This window comes from Sciurus carolinensis, chromosome 7, assembly GCF_902686445.1.
Source record: "Sciurus carolinensis chromosome 7, mSciCar1.2, whole genome shotgun sequence".
Classification (NCBI taxonomy): domain Eukaryota; kingdom Metazoa; phylum Chordata; class Mammalia; order Rodentia; family Sciuridae; genus Sciurus; species Sciurus carolinensis.
Window position 1 is genome coordinate 22,010,923 of NC_062219.1, and position 19,891 is coordinate 22,030,813.

General features: G+C 38.3%; 1 protein-coding gene across 7 annotated transcripts in view; it reads right to left on the reverse strand.

Annotated features, from left to right (window-relative positions):
• Phactr2 (phosphatase and actin regulator 2) overlaps positions 1-19,891 on the reverse strand; it is a 256,136-nt gene that overhangs the window by 15,914 nt on the left and 220,331 nt on the right. For all 7 annotated transcript variants that reach the window (XM_047557219.1, XM_047557225.1, XM_047557222.1 and 4 more), the window contains 3 exons: positions 15,349-15,404; positions 10,510-10,571; positions 7,671-7,808 (listed from right to left, as the gene is read on the reverse strand). In XM_047557219.1, the coding sequence (XP_047413175.1) occupies positions 7,671-7,808; positions 10,510-10,571; positions 15,349-15,404 (256 nt within the window). The remainder of the gene's footprint in view (positions 1-7,670; positions 7,809-10,509; positions 10,572-15,348; positions 15,405-19,891) is intronic.

Here is a 19,891-nt window from a genome sequence, read left to right on the forward strand (position 1 = left end):
CTGGGCGCTGGCTTGTAATTAGAAATTGTGAGTCAGTTATGTGAGCAATGTGGCAGTGAATGTTATGCAAAATTGCAGGGACTAGTTGCTTGAGAAATATATTGGAAAGATGTAACTATAGAACATAAAGGAAATGCAATATTCATTTAAAAAATTCACCGAAGAATGAATTCCAAGAGTTAAATTTTGGAATAAAGAGAAAGATTTCTTGAGAGGGATTAACAAGAGGGGGAAAAAGTAATTAAGACCTTTTATTATTAGTGAAATGCATGTCCATAATCTTAACTTTCTTCTTTAAAAATGAGATCAGATTTTAGGCCTAATGCTTTTCGCATAACTATAAATGGGACTGATTTTTTTGAAAGATATGAGATAGAAAAATGTGGGCTGGGGTCGTGGGATTGGAAGACAAATGGGGCTGTGTTGGGTCACCATGGGAACCTATTGAGCTGAAACTAGGTATTTCTAGGATAGACGCCACAACCCCAAAACACCAGAAGATAGCATTGAGACCAAATATGTAGTTAAATTTTGGTATTGTGAGAATTAAAGAAAGGAAAAAGGAAATGAAAATGACTGAAACTAGGTATAAAATTGGCTGGTGGTGAGTAGTTACAGAAGTTCTGCTTCATCAGCCCCAGTAAGCTTAGAGCATATCCTGAACAAGAAGCACCAGCAGATTTGTTGACTATGTGAACTCTGCAATCTTCTCAAACAGCAAGGGTGTGAGGCTAGAATTAACTAAAATTTCCATTTTGATATGTTCTGTTTAACTTTTCCAGTAGAATTCTGATGTGGAATATGGAACGGACTTCTTGACTACTCATTATTTCAATGCCATGGCGAAGGTAAACAGACTTCCTTCTGCTACCAAGGCAAACATGAACTGGCCAAAGACTATACTATAGAAGGTTAAAAATCTCAGTCTTTCCTAAGACCTATTTAGATGGTGCATTCCTGAAAAGACAGTATGTTCTGTTCATCCTTGTATCCCTAGAGTCTAGGAGAAAATTTAACATATCGTAAGGGCTTTAATGAATGATTACTGAGTGACCCACTGGCAAATCCATTGATCATCTGAAAAACTTTGCATTCTCTTTTACTCGAAAAATTTAGACTATACTATAAGTTGAATCTTCAATAAATAATGAAAATGTCACCAATGGGGAACAAAGCTTGAATTCTAAGCCTGATTATGAATGTAACACTGATAAGAGCTGATGAGTTGGGTCAAGACAGATATTCTACATAATTCCCAAGAGATATAATTGATTCTGCTTTACTAATGAGGGCGCTTGGGTTAAACAACTTGGCCACAAACCAAGTGGCCAAGTCAAGAATCACACCCAGAACCCCCAGCTCCAAAGTGGGCCCTCTCCTCTCCACTCTAGATCTTCCATGTTCCAACCCACGGAGATGGTAACTACCAAGCGAGCCTATCGAATGGCCTTTTCTGGCTCTACCTATGGCTTGCATGTGTTCTCTGAATCCATGTGTTGGAATCCTAATTCCACGGCAACGGTGTTGGGAGGCAGGGCCTAATGAGAGGTGATGGAGTCACAAGGGTGCTGTTCTCATGAATGGATAGTGCTGTCATCACAGGAGTGAGTTAGTTATTCCAAGAATGGGTTGTTAAAAAGCTCTCTCTCTTGCTGTCTTGTGCTCTCTTGCCCTTCTGTCTTCTGCCATGAATGATGGAGCACAAAGGTCTTTACCAGTTGTGGCCTCTCTACCTTGGACTTTCTATCTTCCTATAACTTTCTTTTCTTTATAAATTAACTAGTCTGTGGTTTTATGGAATCGTAATACAAAACGTACTAAGAAAACCAGTCTATCATCTTAGGGCTGGCTCATTTATCTCCTTCAGTGCAGGAAATGAGGCCACCTTATCTTACTGTACCTGTATCTGTTTCTAGTGCTCTACCTAAGCACACATATTCTAAAATTGAAAATTTTATTTTAAGGGTGAATTAAACTAATCAAGCTTACAGTTATTAAGGCACTTCTCCTACCACTTCTCTTTCCCAGTTTGAGCAGTTTAACAAAAGTACCAGATTTCCCCACAGCACCCTGTCAAGGGATCTCACAGAATAGGCATTAATTGGTGATTGACTGATTGTGACTGACTACTGATCTTTAAAATGCAAGGTGGTGTATATTTTGTTTTTCTTTTCTTCTCTTCTCTCTCTCTCTCTCTCTCTCTCTCTCTCTCTCTCTCTCTCTTTTTATTCTCTTCTCTCTCCCTTTTTTTCTTTTTTTCTCTTCCTCCCTGCCCCCCTCCCTTTCTTTCTTGTCTTGGTATGTTGCCCAGGCTGGTCTTGAACTTGGGGGCTCAAGTGACCTCCCATTTGGACCTCCCATGTAGCTGGGCCTACAGGTGTACACCACCATGCCTGGCTCACAAGGTGGTATCCTAATAGGGCTGTGGAAGTGGCACCAAGAGAGAAAGGATGGTTCCTTTAGACAGGCAGGTGTGTTTATTTGAGGGCAGAGATGGGAAATATTGTTTTTCAATTTTTTTTTATGAAATGAAATACAGAGTTCAAAAGTTAAACTCACTTTAACATAGCAGTTAAATAACACATTTTTATACCAATTAACTTACTGAATAAAATACATTATTTAGAATTGAAACAATATATATTATGAAGTGGTTTATTTTAAGGTAAAAAGCAACAGAAACCCAGAACAGCTTGCTGTAATAATGATTAGCCTGTGTTATTCTCATTCTAAAATAAAATACACAATAATGCTACATGGTTTTAGTATCTCTGGGTCATAAGCAATAGTTCATTATACTTATTTTTTAATAATTAGAGGAGACAACTTAATTTTTCTGTTATGTAAAATAAAATGTTTTTTAAATTATTAAGAATACTGTGCACTATGTACAAATATGGCATAATGAATCCCACTATTATGTATAGTTATAATGCACCGATTTTAAAAATACAGATATGCATTTTAATTATTAGTCTCTTCTTTTTGAATTTTTGGATACTCTGATGTTTGTCAATGAATACACATCACTTTTGTATGTATAATATACTACATTTAAACAGCATATTAAATTGTTGCCTTCTTTTCTATTTTCTACCTTTAAAAAGTATACATAATTTTTTTTTCTGCCTGAAAGAAATTCTTTTAGAAAACATACACAGATACACACACACACAAATTAGTTCTGAACATGTCCTTTACACCTTAAGAAGTCTCAGGAGAAATGCAAGAGATGTCAGAGGAAGCCAATGAGTCTCCCCTGTGAACAGGGAGGGGCTCCAGCTGTGTTCTGGATCTTAAGGCTGGATCTGCTGTGGAGATGTGAAAGTTCTGTGCCTTCAAAATACCAGTGCTGCAGGAGAAACCCTGACTGAGCCCATCTCCCCTGCAGCCTAGGGGTCTGACACAAAAAACATATCTTTTTTTCAACACAGTTTTTTTAAAGTCCTTTCTGTTATAGTTAGAGATGGATGAGCTTTACCGCCCAACAACAGACAAGCGTTAGGAAGGACTATTCTAGGGTATGAGAAGTGTAGTTTGCATGAGGCTGGTTAACCATTCAGATTCTCACTGCTTGTACACTTTACACCTGTTGTGATCTTTTTATTCATTTACCTGGCCCTTCCTGCCTTTCTAGAGTTCAGCATTTGAGTAATAAGACAGCTGGTAATGGTGGGTGTAGCAAACTATATTTTCCAAAGATGGCTAAAACCGTCAGTGCACATTTTTCCCTGTCTAGAGACAGAGCTGATTTCCTTTTCCTTGAATCTGAGCTGGCCTTATAACTTGCCTATAACTAACAGAATGTAGTGAAGCAAATTACACCATATAATGTAGGCTGTGTGCTTTCCAAAGCTGCATCAGAAAAGGCCAGGTAGCTTTTACCTGGCTCTCTGGTAAAACTTGCTCTGAGGGAAGCCAGCCACCAAGTAAGAGTACACGTGCAGGTAGTTTGGTGGACAGTCCCAGCTGAGCCCAGTTTCTGAGCCATCCTGACATCAGACATGGTGGGGAAGCCATTCTATAGCCTCCAGAGTAGCCCATCTGTCAGCTGAGTGAGACTCAGTGACCTCAAGCAACCTCAGGAGAAGCACAGGAACTGCCTAACTGACCCCTGACCAAATCTCAACCTCTGAAATCTGTAAGATGCAATGAAATAGTCGCTGTCTTCAACCACTAGGTTCAGGGTTTGTTGCACAAAAACAGTGACTGGAACACAGCCAATTAGGAGCCACTAAATGAGACTTGAGTAACCAAAGACCCACAGCTGAAAGAAAAACACACACAAAGGTGTACACCATTTCTTGCAGAATGGCACCCCAGATTCCTTGATTCACCTTTCTATTGAAAAGAACATGCTAAACATAGCATTAAAAAATCGACTTAAATGCATTCAACAGCTGCTAAAACAGTAAAAACTATTTCAATAAAAAAGGGTAAATGACAAAAAAGCCCAGAGTAGAAGGTAGACAAACAATGAAAATGTTCTTAACCTTGGGGGCAAGTGTATTAAGCCTGAACCTAAGAGGTCATTTCATGGCCTCCGGGGATGGGGAAGACAAGAGACCGCCCAAGTCAAATAAATAATCCTCCCTCCATAAAGCAGGAGCCAATGGCATACTCGAAGGACAGCAAAGAAAACCGTATGCAGGTGTTCAATAAGTGAGGCAGGGGAGTGTGGGGGTGTAGATGCTAGCCGAGAATTTGAATCCATGTCAGCCAACATGTAGGTTGGCAGCCTGAATTCATAGTCCCAAGGTAGCCTAACATAACTCATTTTGAAAATCCAGTTAAAACATAATGTTGAGTAAACAAACTTTATAACAAAAGGCATTTCTTGAGATAGAGTCTCATAACAAAGGTTTCGTCAGGAAAATGAAATTATCCTAAGCGCTATGATACACCTCAGAATGTATAAAGCAAAAGTGACAGAATTATGAGAAGGGAAAATCCAAACAGTGGGAGGTTTAATATGTCTTATTACCATACAGATCAAGCAGACAGAAAAATAAGGATATAAAAATCTGAATAACTGGGTGGGGGTGCGGCTCAGTGGTACAGTGCTTTGTCTCACATGCGTGGGGCACTGGGTTTGATCCTTAGCACCACATAAATAAATAAAAAAAAGGTACTGTGTCCAACTACAACTAAAAAAAAAAAAGAAACTGAATAACTAACTCGCTTGATCTTACAGACACATTTAGAATACCACACCCAGGACTGTTGAACACATATTGTTTTCAAAGATAAATAAGACATTTATAATTACTGACCAATACATAAGGCCACACCCCAGACAAATTAAATCACAATCTCACACATCCACATTTTTAACGCTCCCCAGGTGATAACATTGTGCAGCCAAGGTGGCGAATCACTGATATACACGGTAGTTTACAGCCTTCAGTGCTTCTTTTAAAAATTAAGGAAGGCCGGGTGCAGTGGTGCATGCCTAGAATCCCAGCAGCTTAGGAGGCCAAGAGAGGAGGATCACAGTTCAAAGCCAGCCTCAGCAACTTAGTGAGGCCTTAAGCAACTTAGCAAGATCCTGTTTCAAAATAAAATATAAAAAGGACTGGGGATGTGGCTCAGTGGTTAAGCACCCTTGTGTTCAATCCCCAGTAACCACCACCTCAAAAAAAGAAAGGATAAATTTTATGATATAGGGAAGTTTCCTTAAGTTAGAAACAAACAAGTTAAATAAAGCCAGAAAATTTAGAAAGAAGAAAAAAGAGCAATTACAGAAATACAGTAGTCTCTCTTTATCTGTGGGGGTATGTTCTAAGACCTCCACTGGATGCCTGAAACCATGGATACCAAACCCAAAATATACTGTTTTTTCCTATACATACATACCCATGATAAAGTTGAATTTATAAATTGGGTACACTAAGAGGTTAACAACAATAACTAATAATAAAATAGAATAATTATTGGATTACCTGAACATAAGCACTGAGGCACTTTGGCAGTCCATTTAATAACAAAGATGGCTACTAAGTGACTAATAGGTGGGTAGTGTATACAGAATGAATATGTTGGACAAAGGGATGATTCATATCCTGGGTGGGATGTAGTGGTAGGTAGCAGGACAAATGGAGATTTCATCTTGCTACTGAGAACAACAGTACACAATTTAAAACATGGATTGTTTATTTCTGGAAATTTCCATTTAATATTTTCCACTATTAGTCAACTGAAACCCCAAATAGAGGGAGACAACTGTAATGACATAGAAAAGAAATAAGCAGAGATTATCAACAAAACTAAAGGCATACCTTATCTTTTCCCCTCCAAAATTAATTCCAGATAAATCAAGAAATTAAATGTGAAAAGCAAAACAATAAAGCTTAGAAGACACTGTGGGGGATATAGTTCTGATTTTAGAATGGGAAGAATTCTTTTTGTTTTTATTAGTACATTATAGTTATATATAATCTTGGGGTTCATTTTGACATAATCATATAAGCATGGAATATAATCTCTTCCTCAGTCCCCAGTACACCCCCTTCCCTTCCCTCCCCCAACTCCCTTTCTTCACTCTCCTAATCTTCCTTCTATTTATTTATAATTTTTAAAAATTAGTGCTTTATAAATACACATAAAAGTGAAATGCACTGTGGTATATTCATATATGCACAAAGCACAATTTGATCAATTTCATTCCACCACTCCTCTTTTTTCCCACCCCTTCTCCCTCCCCATTAATCTTCTTCTTCTGCTCCACTAATCTCTCCTCTATTTTCACGGAACCCCCTGCTTTCCTCTTAGTTTGGTCTAGCTTCCATAAATGAGATAAAACATCATTATTTTAAGAGATAAAATCATAAGTCATAAAAAAGGCTATTGAAGGCAACCATATTAAGGAATCCTTTTTTTATCAGAAGATTCCATAAACAGAGTTGAAATGTCATAAAATGGGAGAAGATATATATTTACTTGTAACATATATAACTAGAATATATGATGAACCTCTATAATCAACAAGAAATTGACTACCCAAAAGAAAATGGGCAAAAGACAAGGCATTTCACAGAAGTGGAACCTTAATGCTCAACAGGCATACAAAAATAGGTTTAATCTCATGAATAATTAGCAAGAGGTAAAGCCCAAGCACAAAGAGGTGCTATTTCATGGCTGCAGTGGGCAAGTTGAATCTGGCCTGCCACTTGTCTTTGTAAATAAAGTTTTATTGGAACACACACACATCTATTCAATGAGATATTTTCTATGGCTGTTCTCATCCTACAGTGGCAGAACTGAGCAACTGCAAGAAAGATTGTATGGCCCACAAAGCCTAAAACGTTTATTCTCTGGCCATTTATAGAAGTGTGTAGTTTTCTGTAGTTCTCATATTTCTTTAGAATGATAAATTGTATAAGTTATATGTTTTATGAGTAAGGAATAAACCCTGGCTGTGGGAAAGCCCTTTTCATCCGGGTTTGAATGAAAGCAGGTTATATGGTAACCAAGGACTAGTTTTCCCTGAGATTTATTTGGAAGAACTACATTGCTATTACTAAATACATCATTTAAGCAGTTTAAATAATCAGAGGCAGAAAACTGTTGGACTGTTGGGTAAGAGCTGGCCCCCTAGCATGACAGGGTAAGTGAGAACTGAGCTTTTGGAAAAGCAGTGTAATCAACACAAAAGCCAGTGGGATTCTTGCCTTGTCTGCAGGTGTCAACCTGGCCCAGGGCTTGTCCGCCCGGCGGTCATAGTCTGGGGAATCGGTGACTTCTACATACTCGTTAAACCGCAGGATCCTTCGAGCTTGTAGCTCTGCCACTGTGGGTCTCAGGCTCAGCTGCAGGAGGAAAGAGGGAAAAGGTGGAGATCAGTAAACCGTTTATAGCTTCATAGTAGCAAGTTTTCTATAGAGAACACTTCAAAGTTATGGTTAAATAAGGTCACTTTCAGGTATCAAAAAAAAAAAAAAAGGCAGCATCATCTTGGGAATTTGTAATGAGAACTAGAAAGCAGTGTGCCCTAATTTTTGAGACTATAAAAATCATCATTGTTAGATAGGTCACATCTTTGGCAACCATGAGCATTACACTATTTCCCCCAACTTGCCTGGCACTGAGATAAAGGCCTATCTGTCACCCCTACAGGAACATGCAGAACTGATAGTAACCCAGCTTCAGGACGGCTGGGGTGGTGGCTCACTGGCCAAGACAAAAGCTGACACTTTCAGAAATAAGAATAAAAATCTATAAATTCAGAAACGCACAAAGCTATGACACAGAGCAGTCCAGTGAAGGATCTATAGGCAGATCAGCGTTCCGAGAGAGAGGACCCTCACGCTGACTTTCACCCCCGGCCAGACAGGCCACATGCAGGTTGCGGAGGGAGCATTGCTGGAGAACTGCACGGCCAGCAACCTTCACGACTCTTCTCATCGATGAGTTCCCTTGTCAATTCAAATTTATAATTATGATGAATCTTGCCAGCCCTGTGGGTATTTACTGTCCTCTCTTGGCCCTTGCTAAAAGACCAAGAATAAGACCAAAACAATTCTGACAGATGAATGAAACCTAGCCCTTGGTTGACAGGCATTATCTGGTCTCTACTACTGAGGGCCAAAGCCTTTTGGGGCTTTTTTCAGTTGGGAGGTCTCTGGGTTTCCAGTCAGGTGGACCTAGGCCTCTAATATAGCTAAAGGGCCTATTTTCAGTACCTTTTCTCACTTAGGTGTACTCTGCGTATAGGCAGAGACTGTCCTCTTGGGAGACATTCCTTACTTGTTTATGTTCTAGAGTAAAAAACAGACCCTTTCCTGGTCCTTAGTTTTCTCCTGAGAAAAACCAGGATTGAACCACATTAGTGCTCTAATGTTATAAGGAGTCCAGGACTGCAGAAGGCCTGGATCCACACCCTGAGCTCACTGGAGCTGGGATACAGCAACTATGGCTTCTGTCTCCCCGAGCTCTGATGGGCAGTGGATAAAGGAGGGAATAATCCAAGTGGTTTAATTACATCCTGAGATGCCACACAGTCTGTTCTGCTAACATGCTTGCCTCTCTAGGGCAGATGGAAACAAGGAGCTAGAGAAACACTTGTGCCCAAGGACGGGCCAGAATGCAGGTCCATTGGTCAGTGGCCACAGAGGCCAGAAATGCTCCACCCAGTCTTCCCGTGAGAACTGTGCTAGTCATTGGGTAGCGCCCAGTGTTTACAGGATGGCAGGAGTACTGTATGGTGGGGAAAATGGGGAGATGCTTCATGGAGGAGCCTAGGTGGGTTGAAAAAAGGCCCTATGGATCCCAGAACTGAATCCAGAGCAATGCAGAGGGGCTACTCCTTGTCTGCAGCAGGTAACTTTAGGGTCACTGAATGCTAGTACAGTCATCCCTAGAAACTGAATTTAGAGTCTTTCAGCTTGAGCATTATTTGACATTTAGGAGCTTTAAGGAAAAAAAAAAAAAAAAAAAAAAAAACCAAAAAAAAAACGAATTAAGGATATTTTCCTGTGAGGGAAAAAAAAACCCTAAAACTTTCCAAATCCAGTCCCTATAACTTTTCCACGGAATGGAGTGTTTTCTGAAGCCGCCTTAGAATGCTTTGCTGTGAACTCCCCAGCCAGTCCTCAAAAATGTGGGTCAGGCCACACACTTGACTGTGGTGTCGTATTTTAGTCACCCTGCTCTTTTCCAGGTATGAAAAGTATATCTGAAGAATTATTACAAGGATTTATAATGAAACATATAATGTGAGAATGCTTAAATTCTCCAAATATTATTATTTTAACACAGAAAAAAAAAAAAAAGAGTGATGGCCCTGGAATCAAATTTATATTTTCATAAATAGGTGGAAACAATCATCTGAGTTTTAGAGCCAATTGTCAATTTGGGCCGTGATAAGCAGACTATTGGACAGTCAAGCTCATGTAGTAAATCACCCCATTTTGACATCGAATAGTGGCAAATCTTCATAGTCATGAAATTCTTACTTAATATTTCCAAGACAACATGGAAAGTGTGAGCATTTTTTAAAACTTTTTAAAAATGGAAATATATACCTTTAAGGGTTAATAGTGGTTCTCTAAAGGGCAGATTTTTATAATGATATTTGCTTAAAATTTTTTTTAGTTGTCAATGGACTTTTATTTTATTTATTATTTATATGCAGTGCTAAGAAATGAACCCAGTGTCTCACCAAGCTAGGCAAGCACTCTACTGCTGAGCTACAACCCCAGCCCTGTCATATTTATTTTTTGTTCCTCTTTGTATTTAAAAATATTTTAAAGTTTTTACACAGAATATATTTTTTCAGTGTAAATGCAACTTAAGCTTTGATGATTAACTTTTCAAAATTAACATAATGTGTAAATTTAAGTAGATTCATTTTATGTACATTACATTGGTTTTAATGTCTATGATTATTCAGTAGACTAATAGGAATAATTATTCCTAAACATCAGAGTGCAGAGGGTAGATATGTATTTAAAAACAACAACTAAGTACATCCACAACGTGAATGCTCATTAGCAGCCACACTGTCATCACCTTGCGGCTGAGTCTGCGTTTAAGTTCCATTTTTGCTTCTTGTTCTTCTTCTTCATTCTTTTCTGTTTATTAAGGGGGGAAAAAAGGAAAATGACTTAGTAGAGATAATTTTATAATCAGAAAAGTCTACCAGGCCACAATTACTAGGGTCTGACACTGGTTAAACACTTCCTTAACATCCTAAAAAAGTTGTGAAAAGATTTTGCAGAAAGATCAATCACACACAGACACACACACACAGACCAAGCATATATGTGGATACGACTTTTTCCTGTGCAGGACTTGTTACTAACGTTAACCTTTTCCGCTTCCTGATTCCTTGTTCTGTTCTGAAACCCCTAAGAGTGCCAATGGTCTGGTGAAAGCCTTCTATTGCCGAACATCTCATGGGCTTAAAAGCACAATTTACCCAGAATTCAGATAAAACTTTACTTCTGGATCTGGCCTTTAAGTAAAAAATCTGAGACATATTAAAAGAGCAAATTAAAACCATCCAATCCATGTCTGAACTGCTGCTTTCCATTCAAGTCCAACCAAAATATTTGATCTGTCTTCCTTGGTTTCCATAGAAGCAGAATGTAAGCATTTCTTTGGGCTTTGCTTTCAAACCAGAATGTTCTGAATGGGGTTATGGTGTACTGTGGGTGGAAATTATTTATTTTCTTGTGACTTTAACTTTCCAAAGTCTTCTCTTTCTGTAGTGCTTCACCAAGTAGTACAATTTAATGCTGTCCAACAGATGGGATTTAAAAAAAAGTTCAAGATTTTTAAAGAAACAAACACCCTTTCAGATTTTATTGGTTGCTTATTTGAGGAACTTCTCTCTTTTGCTTCCTGGAGCTCATCATCTGGTGGACAAGTAAGCACACATTTTACTTCTTAGATATAAATGCTTATGAAAGATCATCTTTTAGACAGTGATGTCATGAACCCAACTGAAGGAAAGTCACATTGTATAAGGGATCAACTAGAAAGCTGAAGAAGAAAAATCTCTTCTATGAAAAGATAATTATATTTGTTTTAAGAATTCAAATAGATTTCCCACCATTAAGATTATTATGAAAAAAATATTTATATTCAATATTTGTAACATCTATATTTGTTAAATGAACAGACTAATTCTCTATAAATTTTCCTCCTTTGGACAGGAAAAAGTTTCTACATTCTTCTGAAATACTGATTTGTAAGAAAAAAGATGATCAGTCTGGTTATTTAGACAATGAGTGAATATAACTGAAATCACCCATAGGACATGAAATGCATGACGTTACTAAGAGTATCAAACAAGTTTGATTATAATTTAAATTCCTTACCACGAATGCACTGTAGGTTTTTTCTAATTGCTTCACATCATATATATATGTATACACACACACACACACACACACACACACACACACACATGTATTCATACTCTTACAGTATAGACATAAGCCCACCTTCTATGAACTGGATAAACTTTGTGAACTGTCAATTACACATAATAGACAAATGACAAACTTGTGGTTTGTGTGATTGAAACCAGAGTTTTACAAGGTGAGAGCTTTGATGATATTATCAATAAAAAGAAAAATATAACCCTTAGGACATTTTAGTCAACTCTTCCTATATAGCCATTAGGCTATATTTTTTTAAAGGTACTTTTCAAAGACAAAAAATAATCGGATTATCTAATATAGCTCAAAGCTAACATACTGTAGTTTTCATTAGATACACAAAATGACATTTCTTGGAAGGGAATATTAATTAAGCTCATTGTACAACTAGGTGACAGTCAGTGATGTTTAAAAAAAAAAAAGGCCAATTGCAGTTGGGGAATTAAGTAAACAGGATTTTACTATCTGGGAATTCTTTTCTGACATCAGGAACTGGCTTCCTTACGTTTCCCACGTTGGAAACTGTACTTCTAAAGAAATTAGAGGAAGCGGGTGAGGCCCAGGGAAGCCAACGAGATCATTCTTCTGCATCTTACTGAAGAGTCACTGTAAAATCTCTTACGAAGAACCAGGGTGAAGGGGCTGGGATTGTGGCTCAGTGGTAGAGCACTTGCCTGGCACGTGTGAGGCCCTGGGTTAATACTCAGCACCACATATAAATAAGTAAAATAAAAGATCCATTGACAATTACAAAAAAATTAAAAAAAAAAAAAAAAAAAAAAAAGAATCAGGGTTAAGCCTTAAGCTTGGTATTTATAAAAAGTCACCAAGTTTTTTGCATGCTTCCTTCACCCTTTGATTCATCAGGGGACTAATTGTGAAGTAGAATGTAAACCTTCCTGGGCACTTTAAGCAGTCGGAGGGGAATTCATGAAGGAAGTGGTGGGGCTCATTGATAAATCTTGCTCTCAGTACCTCTCATCAGAGCTGAGTGGGTGGACATTTCAGACAGTCACAGGAAGCATTTCCCATCCACACACAAACAATGCCTGGGGTTTAATAGCAGTGGGCACTACAGGAAACTGTCTGGCTAGTGGAAGTTACCAGAGCATTTTATGGATAAGCTAAGTAAAGAAGAAAGAAAAGTACAGCAATACCAGTATCTCTTTAACCCTGCCATGGATGTGTTCAATATATATCACTTTTCCTGATTAGAAAAGTTGACCTTTCAAACAGCAAAAGTTGATTTCTATGCTCTAAATTTTAAGGAACAGGCTCTGAAATAGAACTAATTAAATATAACTAATTACAAATAACTTAATATATATGTATTTGTTTGAAACTCTAGAGTCACCAAAATAGGAAAGAAATAAAGAAAGAAGTAATAGGGGACAGGATCCTAAGAAATCAGTTTGTCCTGTGGTCTCTGATGAAAGCCATCAGCATTTACTGTCAACTCACTCATGCTTATTATAGCACTGATGGGTTCTGATTTGAGAAGTGTTGAATGTTTTATGAATTAGTTTCCCGACTGTCATGAAAAGATCACCTGGTTAAAATATGGGTCTTAAAAATAATACCATATCACACATAGGTTTGTCTTTGAACAGAGAGTCATTGTTGCTGGAGGTGAAAACTGGGGGTAAAACATACAAACAAGAGCAGTCGGTGTGGAAGCACCCAGAGGCAAATGGGCTGAGCAAAATGTTTTGCAAGTAAAGCTGTTCAGGCCCTTGTCTGCAGTGGAAAGCTTGGGAAAACTGGTGAACAGAACTTCTACCAGTTCTCGTCTGCTTCCCTTGGCCACAGCATCCTGTGTCAGGAGATCATGAGCCAGTTATCAGCCTCTCCAGACTGGAAATGTGCCTTTTGTTTCCAGAATCAACACGAACTTAGAAGGAAGCAAAAAGAGCTGGAGTCAAATCTGAAGTTGACTTTGGTGTTTCACTCTTTCCCGAACCTCCAGGAAAACAGAAGGTACTAAGCCAACACAGCACTTAAGATCAACATGCAATAAATTTCTGGATCCAAGAAACAGTTCCTCAAATAACCAAACTCCAGTGTGGTTTGGCACATTTGTCTCACAGGAGCAGGAAAGAATTACCCAGAATTTTCATGGCCTTTTTTTTTTTTTTTTCTAGGTATTGCATCAGGCATCCAGGGAGACCTAATCTCTGGGTCTTAGGAGCTTACAGTCTGTATTTGAGTTTACTTAAAACTTAATTTGACAAATGCTTCCCAGGAACCTGTTATTGAAAACAGTGAAGCTCTGGGGTTTTGTTTCTTTGTCAAAATTAGATGTTGCTTTCACCATTTTTCCGAAAGGTCAAAACACAAATTTACCATTTTCTAGCCATAATTGTTTTCTTCTTTCAAACTGGCACTTCTACACACTGATAGGCACTTAGGTCCTTTCTTGGGTTCTATTCCAGTTATGCTCACAACAGCCAGAAGAAAAGCATCATAAGGAAAAAGATCCCACAGGCTGGGTAGATGCTAGTCCTCATGTGTTAAATCTTTATTGCTGGGTTGCTTTAGTTATGGCAACTGTAGTATAAATATGCTACAAAAATCTTTCCTTTAGAAAAGAAAATAACTCAGGCTGGAGAGCAGAGGTCATCCAGTAAGCCTGGTTGAAAAGGATTTCTCCCTTGCCAGTGGCTCATTACTATTATAGTACTATCCGGAGTTCTATCTATCCCTGTTCTTTGATATTTCATACAATAAAAAGCTTTTAGAAACTCCAGTTAATAAATAAAACTGCAGCTAGGCTCCACTTAAAAATATCCATTTCTGAACTCACTGAAGTTAGTAACCACATTGATACACAAGGGCATTACGAACCTCACTTCTATTAGAGTTCCATACACTGTCCCGTCAAGGAGACTAGAAGGAAAATAAAATGGAAAAATAAAGTAGGAAAATGAATGGAGAACTCTTTAAGTGCCGAGAAACTATAAATAACTCACGAGGGAAGCAGAGCTATCACAACAAAGGAAAATGAAATGCACTGAAAAATAATCCTCTGACCATAATTTTGTTTTAAATTGAGAAATTTGTAAAGCCTAGCAACAATGTGTATTATTAATGGTAATATAGGAATGTTTGATTCATTTCCTTGTGGATTCTTTGGCCTTTTCTTTGACATTTTTTGCAAGAGTACAATAGCACTTTCTTCCACTTTATATTTGGTGGGAAGGCGACATGGACTATATTTCATCTTTCTTAAAAACAATTATGTTATTGCCATGATTCCAGCCTGCAGGGTCTCAGACTCAATGCCATCAAATGGAATATAAAATTAAGATATTATTTCTTAAATACACGAACAGCTACACAGAGATAGGACATAAATGGATGGTCCAGTCAGTTGGGAGTAAACTAATGTATGGTTGCCGCCCTGCAAGTAGATGGTCTGATGAACGAGTACACAATGAACTACTGAGCAACATAGGATACTCACGTTTTAGGATATTTCTTTGCTCTAATTCTTCAGTGGTGGGCCTCTGGCTGAGTCTCCTAGATGACAAGAAGAATACATTACAGGTTACAAATGAGGCTCCTTTAGAGGAGATGCAGAATGAAACCAAGCTAGAGTGTTTTTTCACGTGTTGAAAAACAAACAAACAAAAATCCATTTTTTTCATGCATTTATTAGTGTATTATAGTTCTACATCACAGTGGGTTTCATTTTAAAAATTCCACTTTTACAACTACAAAATAAAACTGTCCTTCTCATCAGTTCAGAGACCCCCAATTGTGGCGAGACGGCTAACTACCCCCATTATTCATTCTGTCTTCCTCTTAGGAATAGAACCTCCTGAGTTGTAGCTGCGTCCCTGGCTGCAGACCTTGGTCTCCTGAACTGCAGTCAGGTGTGGGGATACGATTTGACTTTTGCAATGGAATCTGAGCAGGATGATGTCTGTAAATTCCACATTTTACCCTTAAAATGACCGAGTGTGTTCCCTTCTTTCTCCTTCCTTTGTTCACAAGCTAGAACTTAAAACATGGTGGTACAAGTCAGCCAGGATCATGCAGATGAGAATATCCCAAGGGACAGGTGATCAATGAAGCAGAGTGACTCTGGGTGCTAGACTCTTAGAGTCAATCTTTCCAGCCACAGTGCATGGCCAGTCACCTCTGGACTATTAGGTGAAAACTCGTTAGAACCACTGTAGTTTTCGGCCTAGCACAGCAGTTTAGCTGATAGCCTAATTAATATGCAGGTCATTCAAATCTAAAAATTAGGTGCTGCTCAAGAGTTCATGTCCATTTAAAAATCCCTTAATCTATGCTGCACAGGGGTTTAAGTGAAACGCTGCTTTCGGGACCTCAAATGAATATTTACACATAATGTAATCTCTAAGATATATAGTTCTGTCTCCTCTGCCTTTAAGATAACCTAGGCTTATTTGGGATTAGTAGTTATCTATGTGTACACGAGAGCAGAATATCCTAATAATCCTTTAAAACTTTGTTCTTATTCTTACTCCTATGATTCATTTGTTGCTAACCAGTAAAAAACTTCCTCAGTATGTAGGTTAAATTTGTACAGCTTAGACTAATATACATGAAAGGTAATTTTACTATAATATACTACCAATTTGAAATGCTATGACTGATAGAAATGGTACAAAGAATTGAGATTAGTGACATATTAAATGTGTGATTAAAACTTTTGTTCAAGTTTAATCTTTATCAGAGCTACCTTGAAATGCACTTGAGTAACTGAGCCCACAAAAGAACCCAGGGGACATCTCTGCACCAGTCCAATTTTATGCCAGCCTTATATCCACGTATCCTGTGCTACATGTCTGCACTACCAGTATACTGGGCTCTGGATCAGACCTCACCTGTACCATTCCTCTCATACTTCAGAAGCAGTTTCCTCCTTCTCGAACGCCTTTCTTTCCTTCTCCAAATACTGAAACCTTGCAAAGAATTAAAATAGTCTCTTGAAGGTAGGTGTTTATCCTGTCTTGTAAGAATTAAAGCTTCCTGGTTCTTTCTTCCCACACGATGGCTATTCAAGACTACACATCCATAAAAATACTTAATCATAAAGACAATCACAGCTACTTTTATTCACACTTTTAAAGTCTCAGGTATTGTGTTAGGTGCTTAACATATAATATCTAGAGTCTTCATGACAATTCAGAAAGGTAGCAGCCAGGTCCAACTTTACAGATGAAGAAATGAGCAATTAATTAACTTGCCTAAGATAAAAAACACTAGTGAATACTAGAGTCAGGATTCCCATCTTTTGGCCTTTGATTTTGATGTCGTTTCCTAAGGCTGGACCTGTGGGTGAGTTATCTTTGAATGACAGGGATTAGATGTGCTATGTTTGTTGAAAAACAGTTCTGTAAAAGTTACATGTTCATAATGGCAAATATCCTACTTATCAAAAGTTTGTCTATGTGTTTGTTTACAAAGGTTTTTGAATCTTGGGGAGAGGTGCTGTCTCTGTTGGACGACTAGACCTGGGATGGGGAACTCCCGTCCATTCACCTCAAATATACGCCTCCATTCCCAGGCTCCCACATCTCCAGGGAATCTTTGATGAAACAGAAACTAATGCTCTGTGGGATTCCACGGTGTCAGTTTTTCACAATATTCTTTATCAGTTCCTCATTTTTGATCATTTGATGTTTTGTCATTGTTATAATAAATAACCTTATAATAAATATCTTTATAAACATGGTTTTAAAAAAATCCTTTTGGAATAGTTCCTTCTTGTATATTCCTCCAAATGGAATTACATACAAAGAAATAGACTGCTTTATAATTCTTTTATCATACTGTGAAACTATTCTTCAAAAATACTGAGTAAGAACAACGTATATGAGTCTTATTTCTCCATAAACTTGCTAACACTGAATTTAGTTTTTAAATGTTCTTTACTAGTTTAATAGATGTATAATAATTTAAGTTAATAATGGAAACATTTAATTTCATTGAGTGCTTTCTGATCCAGGCACTAAAGAGTCTTAAATGTATCATTTCATTTAATCCTTGCAAGCTCCTCGGATAGTCAACTGTTTTAGGAGTGGGGCTAAGCAGGGTCTCTTACCTTGTTTTTGATTCTGCTAGTATTTTTGCCAGTTCTAAATAAGCCCACACCCTGGTATTTCTTCCTTTTTCTTTCTTTCTTTCCTTCTTTTTTTTTTTTCTTTTTGGGGGTATGGGTGGGTAATGGGGATCGAACTCAGGACACTCGACCACTGAGCCACATCCCCAACCCTATTTTGTATTTTATTTAGAGACAGGGTCTCACTGAGTTGCTTAGCGCCTCGCTTTTGCTGAGGCTGGCTTTGAACTCGTCATTCTCCTCCTCAGCCTCTGGAGCTGCTGGGATTACAGTTGTGCACCACGGCACCCAGCTCTCTCTCTCTCTTTTTTAATGTTGGGGATGGAAACCAGGGCCTCCCGCACACTAGTCAAGTGCTCTAGCACTGACTACATCCCCGGCCCACACACTCTGATTTGAACAGACACATCTCACAATGGTTCTCATTAAGTTTATCACAGTCTTGAACACCTTCCAAACCAGAGCTGAGGACACCTCATCCTGTCTCTGTGGATGATTTTTCTTTGGCCCACAATGGAAGAGGTGACATTTATTCCTGCTTGCTTTCATTTTGTAGAATTAATACTTTTTCAACGCCCTGATTCTGTCAAGTACATGTACTTTATCAATCCCCAGGTGATAACTAAGTCCTGCGGTACTTCATGCCACCCACACCCGCAATCAACCAGTCCACTGAATTTTTCTCACTGATAAAAACGTTTACTATCTTTCTATTTATTAATTCCTTCTATTATGGTTTTCTGGAGATGGATTTCTTGGGCCTCAGGTTAAATGAGTAGCTGAGTGCTTAAAATGTACTTGTTGCTACTATTGTGAGTGTAATCTTCTTTGTCATTGTATTTTCTTGCTATGTGTCAATGATGATACAAATATAACATTGATTTTCACAGATTAATCTTATATCTGTGAGCTTGTTGAAATTATGGTGTAATAATTTTTGGTAGTTTTTCAGTATTATAGGCATGTAATAAAGTATAACAGTATTTCTTTCCTATAATTTAAGCTTACTTTTCATTAGAAATGATAGTCACTAGTCTTGTATAAGAGTAGAGAATTTCTGTTTGCTTCCATATTTAAAGAAAATGATTTTATAGTTTCTCCATATACTAAAATGAGCAATATTTTTTTAAAAAAACTCATACTTCTGATTTATTTAGGATTTTAACAAAATTATCTTTAAAACAAGCACTCAGAAAACCTAGAAACACACTCTCTATTACATGGTGCAACAAGTATGAAATAGGAGAGTGTATAGAAGAAAGAAGACTAGGCAGAGAACCCAGGAACAGAAATTCTAACCCTTGTTCTGCTGCTAAATAACTGCAAGTCCTTCAGATATTTCCTTAACCTCCCAGGCCTCAGAGAGGCCCCTGTGATTACTTGGTAAGATGACAAGTCTGAATGTAAAGTCTCTCCAGCTTGATACTTCAGATCCCTTTAGTTCCTTTTAGCTTGGCTAGCTCTTTCCAGAAGTAGGAAATGGTCAAAGTTTACGGCTGAAAGGAAAAGACTGAGTGAGAGACAGATCACTGGTAAACTACTCTGAACGGGCTTCTGGAGTCCTGGGGGTGGAAATGGGGGGCTATCTCCCCACATCAAGATGTGTCCAGGCCTCTCCTGAGATTCCCTGGGAGGCTGTGCCTTTCCTTCAGGTAGATGCCACAGCTGCCTCTGAAATCCTTCTCTGTCTCCCCACAGCAAGATCTAGCAGAGGAACAGCCAGCGGCCTTGGGACGCCCTCATGCCAGCCCTCCAATAGTGCAGTCACCACACAGGTCTTCCACGTCTAAGCAAGGACAGCAACTTCCTCCAAACCCTGCTCTGGTATGCCAGACTGTTCCCTTCTCCCTACTCTGCACCCTGAAAGGTACGCAGAGGGACAGAAGCCAGCATTTAAATGTGCTTTAACACA